The sequence below is a fragment of the Zingiber officinale genome, chromosome 11B, assembly GCF_018446385.1.
Source record: "Zingiber officinale cultivar Zhangliang chromosome 11B, Zo_v1.1, whole genome shotgun sequence".
Taxonomy (NCBI): domain Eukaryota; kingdom Viridiplantae; phylum Streptophyta; class Magnoliopsida; order Zingiberales; family Zingiberaceae; genus Zingiber; species Zingiber officinale.
Window position 1 is genome coordinate 70,730,704 of NC_056007.1, and position 15,863 is coordinate 70,746,566.

The following is a 15,863-nucleotide window of genomic DNA, read 5'->3' on the forward strand; positions in this document are numbered from 1 at the left end:
AATAAGGGGCTCTGACGGTGTGTGTCTAAACCGGCTCGGATCTATCGACGGGGGTGCCCCTATGCTCGGGCGATGGTGACACCCGAAAAAAAAACCCTCGTCTGCGTCGACCTAACTCCCTAATAAATGGGGACTACAGTAAAATCCCAAAAATGCCCCCTATCATTCAACTGTCTTCGTCTCCTTTCACCGCATCGTATAACAACTACGAGATCATATTTATTATAATTGGATAGTTATAACAATTATAAAATCATATTTACTACAATGATTTTTTTATAATAGCTACGGAAATATCGTAGTTATTATAATTACGTGGCCGTTATCATCTTGTAACTGTTATAATAATGTAAAACATAAATACAATTTTAAAAATTTAAATGTAAAAAAAAGTGAAATAGAGCATTCTTTTTTATAATAAATAAAAAGGAGTTCTTCTGCTTCTTGTACCAGGAACAGTTGTATTTCTCAATCTAAATCTCAATCTTAATGATTGGAGCAGTGCAGTTGGTCTGAGAAACTCCAAGTGTAAATCTCTTCCGTAGGGGCAACATACTTGTTATATTTAATCTTGCCGTATCCCTCTCTCCTTCCACTTTCATTGGCTCGTCTCGATCCCCTGGCGCTTGCTTCCCCAGGTGTTGGTGGATCGCCAAAGATGCACGCAATATTCTGAGTATCTTCTCGCTTTCTGTTTACCTTTTTTACTTGTTTTCTAGGAGAGCAAACTAAAGGGTGATGGGGAACTTGCTGCTGGGATGCTCAGCCGCCGGGGAACGGCTGGTGACGGCGGCGAGGGACGGAGACGTGATTGAGGCGCAGAAGCTCGTGGAGATGAATCCTGGTCTCGCTAGATACGCAACGTTTGCCGGTATCAGCTCGCCGTTACATGCGGCCGCCGCCAGAGGCCATGCTGAGGTGAGGTCTTCGTTTGTATCCATAATGTATCTTAAATTACTAATCTCTTTTGATTTTTATTTCCTGGTAAAAAACAACTACTAAGAGTGAAAGTTTGGGTGTACAAATCGTGAGATCCAAATAGTTTTTCAAGAACTTAGATCTGCTCATCATTTTCAGAGGAGTTCCGAGAAATAGATCCAATTATGATCAATAGGCAAAAGGAAGACTTGTAGACAGGCAGTGGCTGAATAAAATCTTTTACATAGTTCCAAATTGCCATTAAATTGTTCCTTCTTCTTCCTCTGTTTTTCTTTTTCTTTGGAGAAAACTGGAGACAGATCTCTCCTTGTTGATCCACTTAAAACTTTATTTTAGTTCTGCACTAAAATTCTTATACGAAATGAACGACAGAGGATTTATTATGGCTTTGTATATTGATTGATACACTACAATATTCCAGATTGTGATGATGTTGCTGGAGAAGGGAGCAAACTTGAACTCGAAGAACATTTGGTGCCATGTGAGCATCATTAAACACTAAACCTAATTTAACAGGATTTACTGATTACTACTGTGTTCTGATTTCTCTTCTCCAAAATCAATTAGACTCCATTGATGGAAGCATGCTGCAGTGGTCGATGGGAGGTAGTGCAGATTCTACTGCTCTTCAGGTGCAACGTATGTGTATGTGAACATGCATTCATGTTTTACATCCTCAATTGCCGTGATTCATGACTGGTTTTTCTATTTCTTAATTAAAAAGGTATCGAAAGTGGAGCTCTTGAGTGGCAGAACGGCACTTCACTTTGCATCTGCTGGTGGACACGCTCGATGCATTAGACTGCTGGCTGCAGATTTTTGTCCTGGTTTTTCTCTTTCTACAGAAACCGATTCTTTGTAAGTGTTTGATAAAATTTCTGACTAACATAAACAAATAGATTCCAAGCCTCTTGGTTTGTGCTAATCAAAGTGTCCCCTCTGATTTCTGATAGTGCGCTCACAAGGTTCATCAATAAGGCCGCAAATGGTGGCATAACCGCCCTCCACCTAGCTGCACTAAATGGGCACTCAGATTGTGTGCATCTGCTACTTGATGTGCATGCCAATATCTCAGCCGCGACGCTCTCTTATGCATCTTCGGCAATGGCAATAGGTTTCTTGATTCCTTTTATATTGTTGAAAGATGAAGCACTTCTTTGAATTCTTCATAAAACAATCTCCCTGCAATTTGTTTGACAGGGGCTGGAAGCACACCTTTGCATTATGCTGCATGTGGTGGAAACCTCAAGTGCTGCCAGGCAAATTAACTAAAACTCTTAGATTATTCGATGTGATTGTGGCTAAAGTTCGAAGTATTTTCTTCTCTTATAGGTTCTTCTCGCTCGAGGAGCAAGAAGAACTGCTGTGAATTGCAATGGGTAAATCTCTCTAGCCTTCTCTCTGATACCAAAATGAATGAAACGTTCATAATTCTTATCGTTCATTGTTTTTCATTTTTTTCAGGTGGCTTCCAGTTGATGTTGCAAGGATTTGTGGATCTCATTGGCTTATACCCTTGCTAACACCCCATTCTAGCCAATTAGTCCCTGCCTTTCCTCCATCAAACTACTTGCCCTTGCCTCTCATGAGCATCCTGCAAATAGCAAGGTGATAATTTATCATCGCTCTATAGATTTCTTTCACAAGTAAATTTTTTTATCTGAAGAAATATGAAGATGCCTGTTATGAGTTACATTTATGCAGAATTAACGGTTTGCATTCTTCAACTTCCTCTTGTGCTGAGAGCGACCTATGTGCCGTTTGCTTGGAGAGAACTTGCACGGTAGCTGCTGAAGGTAAACGATCACATATCAAGTGTTGTATTAAAGAGAACTGTAGCTCCCTTGCTCAGCGTGATGTGTTTTTCCACTTGATTTACAGGTTGCGGTCATGAACTCTGCACAAGGTGTGCACTGTGTCTTTGCTCGACAAGCAGCATCGACTCGGAGATGTCAACACCACCTAGTTCAGTTCCCTGTCCTCTCTGTAGGAAAGGGATCGTATCTTTTGTAAGCTTGCCGACAACTGAAATGGAGGCAGGCCAAGGCATTAGCCTCTGCAGCAAATGCAGTGGTCAATGCCAGAATCCATTTGCTACAGCCTGTGGATCTGAGTTGTGTAGGAACCCGTTTGAGATAGTTCCTCCAGCACTTTGTGGGGGAGTTTCCTCAAGGACATATCGCAATGAATGATTGGCACATTCTTTTATATGAATGTAGAAGAAAGCTTGTGAAAGATTTGGTTTGTAAATTCTTACTCGAGGCGCATGGCTTTTACTCTGTATTCTCATTTGTGAAAAGATGGTTCATTATCTTCTCTAATTCTTCTGATTTTAGATTAACTTTCATTTCAGAATGTAACATAAATAAACCAACAGAAAATATAGCAATCAAATTATCTTTCATAGTTTCTGCAAGAAAGTAAAGGTCCACCCTTTCTGGTTGCAAAATAGACGTTAACAAATAAACACAAACGAAGCAAACACATTCCAGTCAATATCAGTCCTGAAGAAATTTTGGTAAATCATCTTCTTCGCTTAAAGTTTGGCAAGCAATCCAGTGCTGGATATCAACTTTGGCGATCCACCATCTTTATCAATCTCGCTAACACTCGGCGGCACATCTACTGCCGGGGAGCAGTTGAAGAAGCCATGCGGCTGCAATGTACAAAAAAAACAAGTCAAACATTATTTTAATATTTCATATTTCTTTTCAATTATATTATATTATCTTTATAACATTTTTTTCAAATAAGATTGCCACGGTTTGTTAAGAACTTGAAATATTTCCTACAGCTTCAGCAAGGCTTCCCAACTACTCTTATATGACAATGATTATGCAGACACAAGCAGCAATCATATCGAGCTCAACAAAACAGACGAGGAAACTAAGGAAATGAAAATGGGCAAAAATTACCATCAGCATAAATCCGATCCTTTCCACAGGCATAACCGGCCAATCTTCCAACCTGGGTATGTGGGTGATGCCAAACACATACCTGCAATCAAGATCACCAATAAGAAATAACTGATAATGAGCATCATGAAGGAATAAAAACTCAAAGATAGTTGAAGCCCGGCCCAAATGACTAAGAAACACGAGCTTCAAAAGTTTAAGGGAATCAACCAATTAATGACACGAGATAAGTAAAGGCATTAGATAAGTATATGAAGTGATAAATTTAATGACTGTTATCCAGGAAACTAACCATAAGACAATGTTGGTTTCCTCAAGGGACCTATTCTTTTTAGCCCATGTTGCCAACCCCTCATTTAAGCGGGGATTTTGATTGGGAAACTCTCCTCCAGGAAACATTTCATCACGATTATAAGGTGTGACCCATAGATTGTGTTTTAAGAAGCCTGCTCTTCTCAAAAATTTTGCTTCTGGACCAGCTAATGGGAGGCAATTCAGCCCAGGCACAAGCTTATAGCCTGTAGGTTGGCCTGTTCGATTTACAGTTCGTGTGTTCCTTACCTGAAAAACATTATAGGTTTTGTCAGTTAAAATTGTTTATTTTATGATAGGAGGGTCAAAAGACAAGAAAAATATAACTTAGGAGATACAAAACCACATACACAAAAATAGAAAAGGTAGCAATCAGAAATCACCAAATGAAAGTTCAATTTGACACCTTAATCTCAACCAAAATACTAGTACGAAAAAAGTGAATCATGAGATTATCAAAAAGGAGACTAGGAAGGGACAACTAAAATAAGTTTATCCAACAACCCAATCTCATCAGGCAACAAAGCTTACAAATATAATGTCACCTCACATCCAAATAAGATGATACAATACATAATACAGGATGATATAAACATGTAAAAGAATGCTGGGTAAAAAAAACACTAGAATAAAATGAGACACTCGAGAGAAACCAATATGGCACTTACAATCCAGTGGCGTGCAGACAAAGGATCACAATCCCTCATAGCCTCCAATTCTGATTTGAGAAGCTTTTCTTCAGCATAAAAAGCATTGTTATGAATGTTATTTTTACCCGGCTCTTCAACTTTAACGTTCACCTCAATCACCTAAAGGAAAAGAAGATGGTAGTCTTGTTAATTATAAACAAATATGTTTTCCCTTGGGAAAAAATGAAAAAGACATGTCATATGTAGGGCGTACACGGACAACACCAGTTCATTGAATAATGTAGTATTTCCTTGGGATATGATTTGGCTATAATATGTGCCAAGAAGCCCATCAAACATGGGATCTAACCTCATAAATTCTAGGCAATGCAGATGAAAATTCAATTTTAAAAAAAAAACATACCTGATTAAATGCTTCAGTAGGTTTACAATCAACAGCCATGTCCATACGAGCAACAAAGAAATGTTGATGAACTGGTGCATACAACCCTGGGGCAATGGTTGTCCCATATTTTCTAGACTGACCAGGTTGCAAAGCACCCAAGCTTAATATTCCAGTCAATTTTACTTCAGCTTCAATTTTACCATCCTGCATTCAAGTGACAGTATTTGGCTAAGGTTTACAACCAAAATTACCATAAAATTATACACACGAGAAAAAAAAACTGCCTAAATTAACAAATTAAAACCCCCAGAATCCCAAAATTTTATTGTCATACAAATCTGTCTGCCTCTTTTAATTAGTTTTCCCTGCTGCACTGCATCTTTTTACGTGCAGAACCTCATTGCTATCTTGCACCAAATTTCAGTCCATTTTTCAATTAGTTTTCCCTGTCGATTCATCCTAAACTGTCTAAAACCTGTTATTGAATGATTCCACCGCAAACTACCGTGCAAAGCAAATCACAATTTCATTCAACATGCATTGGAATGCATTGTTACAAACAAAATCCCAGATGCCATTTAGTACTGCTAAGATCTTGAATCAAGCATCTCTCTGGCTATCTCGGTACGAATAGCTTAAATCTTGTTTATCTTGTTAGCAAAAAAAACCCTTAGCTTTCTATCATGTCTTAAGAAAATGAACAGTTATATAATGCTTTCATATGTATATACAATGTTTTCATCTTGATTCTTGATGAAGAAGAAAATTATCAACGAGGCATATTAGTAATGAATAATAACCACAGTTGAAGATACTAGTGATGATAAACAAAGTATATCCATTTCAAGCCTTCAAAGGTATCTATGGCTATATTGAAGAACAATTTCAATTTTAACAACAGAGGTTGATAGGCATCACGACAATTATGGAATTTGAGTAGAACTTCAACAAACTTCCAGTGGAAATACTTAGTCTGGACAATGAAACAAATGTGCTAAAATATAGAATAAACCATAAAATCACATATGCAAAATATTTTCTCACAGAACTTACCTGATAGAGGTACCAGAAAAAGCCATATTCATAGTTAGCAACAGTACATATGAAAGAAATAGTTAACCTCCTTGATCGCCTAACTTCCGCTAAACCTGTTCGCCAATCTTGATGTTTCCATAAGATTCCATGGTCCTCCTCATGCAAACAGACACAGTTTTCGATGGTCTCTACACCGCCAGTATAGTTAGTAAAATGAGCATCAAAATATTTGATGTAACCCAGGCAGTCACAACCCTAGATCATCAACAGTTGTCAGGCAATCAATAGATAAGGAAAACAAAGAAAAGATGATAACTAATAATGTAAAACCAAACATTTCATAATAGAAAATCATACCCTTTTAAGAGAGTGAGCATTTTTCCCAAGACCATCTTCACCAGCATCAAATGCATTCTTGCGGTAATGTGGCTCATTCGGATCTCCATATGGAACTACCATCTCAACAAAACTCAATCTATGTGCGACGGGTCTCCTACCACGACTGCCATCAATGTATGCTAAAGAGTGTATTACTAAGCCCTCCCTTGGGGTGAAACCAATCCGGAAGCTCCACTATTGAGAAGAAATTTAAGAATTTTTGCATTTGATAGATTTCATAAGGAAATAAACATCAACGGGTAACAAAACTAAAGAAGTTATGAAAGGGCTAAAAATACCTTTTGCCATTCCACAAAATAACCATTTATGCGGAAGCTTGGGCCCTCGGGCTGAATAATTTGCAGAGGTTTCACATCACTTCTATCAACACCACCACGAGTATCTCCAGCTGTATAGTTTCTCAATGGATCTGCTGGAGGTAGAGGGACCAGTTTTCTATCTTCAAACTCGATTATCACATTGTTTTGAATGTCAACAAGAATATAAATGCCTTCAACAGGACGTGCATAACCATTCTCCATGGGGCAATCACTCTCAGTTCGGCAAAAAATTAGCGGTTTTGCAAGTCTGCGGCTAGGAGCATCAGCATCAATATGATAACCAACACACCTGGAGAATGTGAATGTCATATAAAGAACTCCTTAGGAACAAAAGAACAGTTATATTAGCATGCCACAAAATGTCAAAAAGTTCGATTAGTACACTTACCATGCATCAACCATTACAAGATCCATATCATCTACTCCTCTCTTTCTCATAGCCTCAATGAATGGAGGATAGCTCTTAACAGCAGCTTCACACTCCGCATATTCTATAGCATCCTGTAGTTGAGAAGTAAGAGCAATGACTAAAATATATTATGCTCACAGGGCATAACCAATGATGAGGAATAAACTCATTGACAATACTAGTGTACGTGGAAGATCTAAGAAGATTAGAAATGAAAATAGGGCTTACCAAACAATATCATAGAGGTTATGTGAAAAACTGCAGAATTAATTAGCTTAATATGACGCATCTAAGCACAAAAGAGGCATCATAACCAACTTTTGTTTACAGAAATCAAACATAGAAGCTCTTACGGATGCTTTAGCAGGTTTTAAAAAAAAAATACTTACACAAACTACTGAAGGAACTGAGTTAATAACTTGAGTAAATACAAGCACCAAGAAGTTTGCAATAATGCGTGGTTGATACCACTTCTCTTTCTCAAAAGGAAAAAAATAATAATTGGAGGCAAATTTGGAAAACAATTGAATGTGGATGCTCAAGTGGAACAAAGATTTTGTTCAGTGCAAAACCAAGCAGACCTTCCACTTATTTATTTCTATAACTTCTCCATAAGCACATACCATGGGAGGTTGTACATCAGGAACAACTTCAGACGAGATGACTCTTCCTCTATGATGGCCACCACGAGTAGCAGCATGTACTTCAGATAGTTCAACAACCCAGATGCTGGTTTCATTTGACTTTTTGTTATAGACAATAAGCCGAGCCCTCTTAGGAGGAAGTTTGCTTGGGATGACAGGAGCACCTTTTGTTCTGGGAAGCAGAGATGGTTGGAAAGGGGGGAAAAAGTAGGCATCAGCTAATGCCACAATACTTTTCTCAGGCTCCAACAGAACGACTTCAACAAACCTCATACCATCCCTGACCTGCAATGAAATAATGTTAAGTAGCTTCAAAGAATTAAATTTTATCAAATAAAGGGAAAAAGTTACAGCAAAAGTCTGATAAGCACCAACAGGGTACAGTATCAAACCTCAGGGGTTGCACCGGCAGCCCTAACAGTTGCTACTGCAACAGAGATTTCAGCAGCAGATAATGGATCAAGAGGGTGGCTTGACTGAGACCTCATCATCATGGGTATCCCTTGTGTGAAATATCATAAATCAGAATCAATCAAAGCAAAATACCAATGATGCTAATACAGTCTCCTTTACCAACAGTCCAGGCAAATGAAATTGATATAACAAAGGACAAAGAAGATCCCTAGTGTATTATGATTTGAGATGTCTGATGGGGATTCACTATTGAAGTAGACCACCAAGCTGCAAAACTAAAATGAACTGAATTGTGGATTTTAAACTTGTAATTGTTTCTAACTTTTTGTTTTGGTTCTTAAATATTCCATATTTGTATGTAGGCCCAAATGAGTTGAAGTTTAAAAAAAATGGGATTAGTGGCTCCATGTTGAATTTATCTAGGTGATTGTGCAAAGCAAAAGAATATCATTTCATTAGTAAAATAAAATGGAACCCTGTAAACAGGATTCTTCTTCATTATGAGTGTGGATGATTATTTTTGTTGGGGATCCCCTCTTCTTCTACAACACTGGTGTGAGGTCGCCATATCCAGCAAGAGGACACTAGTGGTTTTTCTGTTATCCACGGCAAGTGTAAAACTCATATTTATGTTGCTTATATCTTCCTATTTCTTCCTCCTTCCTATCACCTCTATTATGTGACTGTGTATGTGGAAATCAACACTGAGTGGATCTGGTTATCCAATTATTTTCCAAACCTCCTCCTAAACATATCTGCTCAAATTTGAAAAATGTTTGGAGCTCTCAGACATATCTCTGGTTGACTTCCTGGTTTCTAGCACGACAAGGACACTTACATCCGTGTTCCTATTTGTAGCCCACACTTGATTGTGGGCTTGAGACAGACAAGAAACACACTGATTTGGTGGACACGGGACGTTTTGAAGAATAGAGGTTCATATGCTGCTTTAGTTCAAAGCATGGATCTCACAAAAAACAAGTGCCGGAATTTGTACACTTGAACTAAATTATAACCCATTGAAGCATCACAAGGTTTGTCAGATAAAGCCACTTGACTCTGAAGTTGTTTTGAAGCATGATTGAAATATGGCATTTAATAAGCTTATAACTTATTGTAAAGTTTATATCGTGGAGTAGTGTATCTCCTCTTTGGAACAATTTATTGCTGAGATTTAATTAATACTGTCACGGGCAAATCAACAATCAATTGGTTGGAATCACCAATGTGTCAAAAAATATGAATTGATCAATTTCATATCATCATTTAAATGCTCTGGTAAATTTTCTTGTTAATGATCAGCTTGTTCTACATCAATATGCTTAGCTGGAAAGCCAAATCATGTCTAGCAAAAGTATTGGTGAATTTCACAATTGCAATACCAGTAGCAGGGAAACAAAATAGGTGTCAGGCAATCACTAAGTTCCTTTGCAAAATCTATATCAATGGGAATGCGTAATGATTAATTCACCAAAATACCTAGACAAACATCCCTAAAATACATTGACAAAACATTACTTTTAAGTAACACGTTCCACGATACCATTTACAATAAAATAATTTTTCTTCAGGCATTACATTGTTATTATGGTTAAAGCATGATTACTAGCATTGTGAATTCCATAACACAATATATTTTTTTCACCTTCATTGTGAATTTACAATGCCTTGGTAAACATTATATCTTAATCAAACCCAACAAAGATCAGATTTTAAACTTTTCTGTACATGTCTTTTCTTCTATCTTACCCACATTAAAGTCTTTCTCATCTGTACTCCATAATTCCCAAATTCCGATGAGTAACATGTAATAAATCGATAAGATCCAATAATACCAAACGATACAAAGATCACATATAAACAATACTATAAGAGAAAGTATAAAAACAAAAGGATGGAGAATCGATACCCTTAGCAGATGCCTTAGCAGCAGACGGATCCTGAATATCCTCGACAGGGTCGATGAGCGAGGTCATGGCCGTCGTGGCGCCCACTGCTACTGTAGCTGATCTCTTGGCTCCATCCTCCGCGATCCAACCCCTCTTGGAGGCAGCAGCCGCAGCGCCGGGTTCGATAGGGAGGAGGCGCGGGGAGCAGCAAGGCGCCGCTTTTTCCTCAGTTGTGGCCATTGCAGGGGATTTGCAAGCTCACCGAATCCGCCGTAATAACCCTCACCGCCGAGGCCACGATCTGACATGCAGCAACCCTGCTCCTTTCCGCTGTTCCGTTCCTTTCTCCGTTAACCCCTGCCCGTTTGGTGGCGTATAGCACTGGGGAAAAGAGGGGAAGGGGATCAATTTGGTGCCTTCGGCTACACAAAGAAAGAGGGAGAGAGAGAGATGATGGGCTACGAAAGGCCAAGGTCGCTGCGTGATCGCTGCGCTTTTCACGTGGATTTATAGACTGCGAAAGAGGGCGCTATTTAGAGATGGGACAGGTGTCGGTGACCGCCGGTGACTTCCACGTGAGGGATCACTGATGAGTGGATATACCAAACAAAAAAAAAAAAAAAAAAAAAAATCTCTGATAGGGATGGATTATAAGAGGCGAAGCGTGTGAAAATGGCGATCCAGTGTCTAACCCAATTGGTCCAGTCAGTTACGTTATAAACCGATGGCTAAATCGGTACATCGAGTAATTTATTTTAAAAACCTTTATAGTTAAATAATTTTAAAATATTGTATTCATTAATATCTTAAAAAAATTAAAATATTATTATCAGAATAAAAGCCCTCTCCTTTAATTGGAACGGTTAGAATGACCTCCCTCATTATTATAGCACTTCGTTCATCCTGTATTAATGTATTTTTTTCTCAAAACTATTATTATTATTACTCACTCATCCTGTATTAATATATTTTTTTTCTCAAAACTATTTTTAGTTTTAACATCTTACTATTTTATTAAAAATCTCCCTCCTTTACTAACTAACTTTGGTGAAACCCAAAATAAATTTACGTTAATATCTTTTTTTCTATTCACACTAAAAATAATTCCAAAATTTATTAGTAATTTCATAAGTGAAACAATCAGTGATCTAGAGTTCGAGACTCAGCTGTGACATATTATTATGAATTTTTCTCATCATTAATTTTCTCTGGTTGTTTTATATAAAAAAAAATATAGTTCTCTTTAGTCCCACGTCTTAGAATTGACAACACTATGATCAAAGAAACTTCTATAAATATTTTAGGCCAATAATATTAAAAAATATACTTTTCTTAGTTTTTTTTACTAAGATAGGTATAATATTAAATTAAATTAATTTTTTTTATAGGGAAGTCATAAGGGTGACACTCGAAAATCCAAACAATTAGGATTTTCAAAGACCCAAATAATTCAGATTTTCAAAAGTCCGGTACTTTAAATCCAAAGACCCAAATAATTCAGATTTTCAACAATCTGGTACTTTACCCTAATGACTCTACTAATGACTGTACTTTAATATTTTAATGCTAAAATACTTTAATTAATATAATTTCATTATAAAGGATCAATGTGATTTTAATGTATTATATTACACATGTGACGCGTGTGCATGATCACTAGTTATTATGATATTTACGAGGTAGTTGTACACATCTATTTTGATCCACAATAATAAGCAACTATAGTTCATAACTATTAGAATATAGGTGTTTTATATCTGATCAATATTGATATAAAATACTTTGTCTCTGTTTAATACTAAGTAAATATTAGTCAATATTATATCATAATAACTACAAATTATATTTGGGATTTTATTTCTAATCAGTATATATAAATATATATAAATCTTACTATTTTATTAAAAATCTCCCCCCTTTACTAACTAACTTTGGTGAAACCCAAAATGAATTTATGTTAATATCATTTTTTCTATTCACACTAAAAATAATTCCAAGGTTTATTAGTAATTTCATAAGTGAAACAATCAGTGATCTAGAGTTTGAGACTCAACTATGACATATTATTATGAATTTTTCTCATCATTAATTTTCTCTGGTTGTTTTATATATAAAAAAAATATAGTTCTTTTTAGTCTCACATCTTAGAATTGACAACACTATGATCAAAGAAACTTTTATAAATATTTTAGGCCAATAATATTAAAAAATATACTTTTCTTAGTTTTTTTTATTAAGATAAGTATAATATTAAATTAAATTAATTTTTTTTTATAGGAAAGTCATAAGGGTGACACTCGAAAATCCAAATAATTCAGATTTTCAAAGACCCAAATAATTCAGATTTTCAAAAGTCTGGTACTTTAAATCCAAAGACCCAAATAATTCAGATTTTCAACAGTCTGGTACTTTACCCTAATGACTCTACTAATGACTATACTTTAGTATTTTAATGCTAAAATACTTTAATTAATATAATTTCATTATAAAGGATCAATGTAATTTCAATATATTATATTACACACGCGACGCATGTGCACAATCACTAGTTATTATGATATTTACGAGGTAGTTGTACATTTCTATTTTGATCCACAATAATAAGCAAGTTCATAACTATTAGAATATAGGTGTTTTATATCTGATCAATATTAATATAAAATACTTTGTCTCTGTTTAATACTAAGTTAATATTAGTCAATATTATATCATAATAACTACAAATTATATTTAGGATTTTATTTCTAATCAGTATATATAAATATATATAAACAGTATGTTAAAATAGTTATGATCTTGAAGAGGTTATAATTATATAGTTGTAAAAAATCATAATGGTTATTATCATATAATAGTTATGAAATTATTTAATAATAGTGATTTTGGATAAAAAAAAATATTCATGCGGTTGGATAATAGATAATAAATGAAAGAGAAGGATGGGACTTTTGTCCAAATATTATTTTTACCTTTAATTATTTAAGAAATGTCGAATCTTATTTTTTTTAATATATATGTTTTTAATTGGTACTATATATTTAATTTTTTTAAATTGATTTTAGAAATGATTGATTCGATCAAATAAAGATTTACTATCGGCCATCACAATAAATTAAAAAATATTAATAAAGATTAGACAATCAATATTCATAGATATGTGATATGGATATATTGGAAGGACCAGTGAAAATATGGGGGAAAGGAGGACATTGAAGTCTTTTCACGGTTTAGGACTTAAAGGAGGGGAAAGGTTTTGTTATGAGGGAGTCCTCTTCGTGGAATTTCTTCCGCCGTCACCACTGGACCGGCCTCGTCGCCTCCGAGCGCCTCTCATCGTTGGTGGCCGTCTCTCACAGTCACCCCTCTCCTCTTGTCCTTCTCCCTATCTTCTCAGTTGCTAGGTCATCAGAAGAGCCACGAGGAGCACCACCGTCACCTCCTCCCTTCTCCACTCTGACGACATCAGACTCGCAACCATGCTAGGTTCTTCCATCGCCACCACCAGGAAGAGGGAGGAGGCCACTTCCTCCACCTTCGGCCCCGGTCACATCCAACGTCGACAGTTCTCTCTTTCTCTTTCTCTCTCTCTCCTTTCTTCTCCACGTCGGCAACCTCACACATGCCTCCACACTGCTGCCTCCCTTCCTCCAACCTTCTTGACACGGACACCGTCGAGCGACACCGCCGCCGCTCCATGGGACCATCGACGTCACCCGTCGCACACCAGTCATCACCTACTCCGCTTCCAACGTCCAATTCATCGGATGTCACCGCATTCGGCGACAAAGAGCCCCCACTCTCTCAACCTCCTCCTCTCTCACGCTCTCTCGCACATTCGTACTTGTCTTCTACTTTATTTCTCCTTTGTACACTGTTCTTCTGGGGAAAAAATACCTGACTTGAGCGTCGGAGGGCCTGCTCCGTCAGCACCACATGGAAGTCCATTCTTGGAAGTGCATACAAGAAAAGTGTTTCAATCGCCTCTCCGTCAACGTCAGTAACAGCTCATTCAGCCTTCATCTGACTCAAATCCCGGACATGATCAATGTGTTTTTCACGAAAAGGAATACATTTTAAATTTTGAAACATAAAAAATCTTAATTTATCTAAATATCATAAATTATGTCCTCACAGTGACAAAAGGTGAATACGTTCATCCCTAGCATCCCAAGACCAATACGGAGGAGGTAAATCATGAACGACTACTAGTCTTTGAAATAATGACTAACATATAAGAAATAAGAAAGACATTTAATTGAACTTTATCAAAATTTAAACTTTAGACTTTATAATAACAATACTTCATACATTATATTGTGCCCTCACGGACATATAGTAGGACAATATATTGTGCCCTCACGGACATAGTTAACTTGGTAATCGGAAGGTAGAATTATATTACAGGAGAAACTTAAAGTTCGAATTCTCTAAATTCAGTCGCTTTGAGAATAAATTCAGTCGTTCGATACGTAATTTACGTCACTTCTAAACACTTTGGACGGAGGGGCACCTGATGTGAATACTATCACCCTTTCACATCACAAGTTCTAAATACATTATTAAAAAAATAAATTATTTGTAAATGCATAATGACAATCGAAGACACGTAGACCAACCGACCTGTCAGCCCCAATTACATCGTTAATTACAAGACCATGTTGCCATTTAACTTAATTAATTAATTCGTCATTCGCATCTTAATTAACCCGCTCCGCTTTCCATCGGAGGCGTGCAGGCTCATCTTCCAATCCTTGTCTTAACGCAATTAATTAATTATTCTCTAATCGTGATTATCTCCTGTCACACACACACTTACAGCTAAGCTATTCACTCGGAGCGGTGGGGCCCACCCAGATCCTTTTCTTCCCAAAACAAGCCAAACAAATTAAATTAATATCAAAGCCGAAAAACGTCACATTATCGGAGTGGCTACAATAATTAATGCCAAAATAAATAATAGCTAATAAACAATTAGGCACGAACATTGTACATCCATCCGACAAGGTCCAACGCTATGGATATAAGATATTGATAACGCATTAAATTTAAATTTAATAGATGCGCAGTGCTGAACTTTGTTGAGTGGACGTGAGGGCGATGGGGAGTCATGTGAGTCAGCAAATAGCTGGAGGGTTAAGATGATAATTATGAATAATTAAATTAAATTATTTATTGATCATTTTCGGAATCTAAATTAAATGAATCGTCGAATGAGATGGATAGAATATTGATTGAATGATCACATCCCGAAAAGGAATATGTTGAGATGATTTTTATATTGATTAAGTCGTCATAAGTCTTTTGATCAACACTACCTGCAGCCAGCGACCGGATTACCCCGGTCCCTGATACCCCGATGTTCGAGGCATATCCAATGAATATATAAGTAACAGACATAAATGAGGGGCGAGTACGGAAAACGTACCCTGGTCCAGGGGACGCCGGTGAGGAGCGTGAGGGAGAGAAGTTGGTCCCCCCTAGCGGCAGAAAACCAGCACGAAGAAGAAGGGCCCCCTCTTAACAGTGTCCTTTCCTCTTAAAACTCTACACAG

At 36.9% G+C, this 15,863-nt stretch overlaps 2 protein-coding genes across 3 annotated transcripts; one reads left to right on the forward strand and one right to left on the reverse strand.

Annotated features, from left to right (window-relative positions):
• The first annotated feature begins 506 nt into the window (after positions 1-506).
• LOC122033522 (E3 ubiquitin-protein ligase XBAT33-like) lies at positions 507-3,402 on the forward strand. Of its 2 annotated transcripts, XM_042592567.1 has the most exons (11): positions 507-676; positions 767-918; positions 1,361-1,420; positions 1,507-1,578; positions 1,664-1,797; positions 1,893-2,053; positions 2,140-2,198; positions 2,272-2,318; positions 2,404-2,547; positions 2,644-2,735; positions 2,821-3,402. In XM_042592567.1, exons 2-11 carry the CDS (start codon positions 835-837, stop codon positions 3,129-3,131), a joined length of 1,164 nt encoding a protein of 387 aa, XP_042448501.1. In that variant the 5' UTR covers positions 507-676; positions 767-834; the 3' UTR covers positions 3,132-3,402. The 2 variants fall into 2 exon arrangements, with proteins under 2 accessions (XP_042448501.1, XP_042448500.1); XM_042592566.1 differs by having other exon boundaries at positions 507-918.
• On the reverse strand, positions 3,321-10,793 carry LOC122033521 (copper methylamine oxidase-like). Its single transcript, XM_042592565.1, has 12 exons — positions 10,332-10,793; positions 8,401-8,510; positions 7,988-8,293; positions 7,344-7,456; positions 6,914-7,244; positions 6,594-6,809; positions 6,255-6,491; positions 5,220-5,405; positions 4,835-4,975; positions 4,147-4,415; positions 3,855-3,936; positions 3,321-3,595 (listed from the first exon to the last, which is right to left on the reverse strand). The coding sequence occupies exons 1-12, from the start codon at positions 10,549-10,551 to the stop codon at positions 3,476-3,478; spliced, it is 2,331 nt and encodes a 776-aa protein (XP_042448499.1). The 5' UTR covers positions 10,552-10,793; the 3' UTR covers positions 3,321-3,475.
• Positions 10,794-15,863: the final 5,070 nt, after the last annotated feature.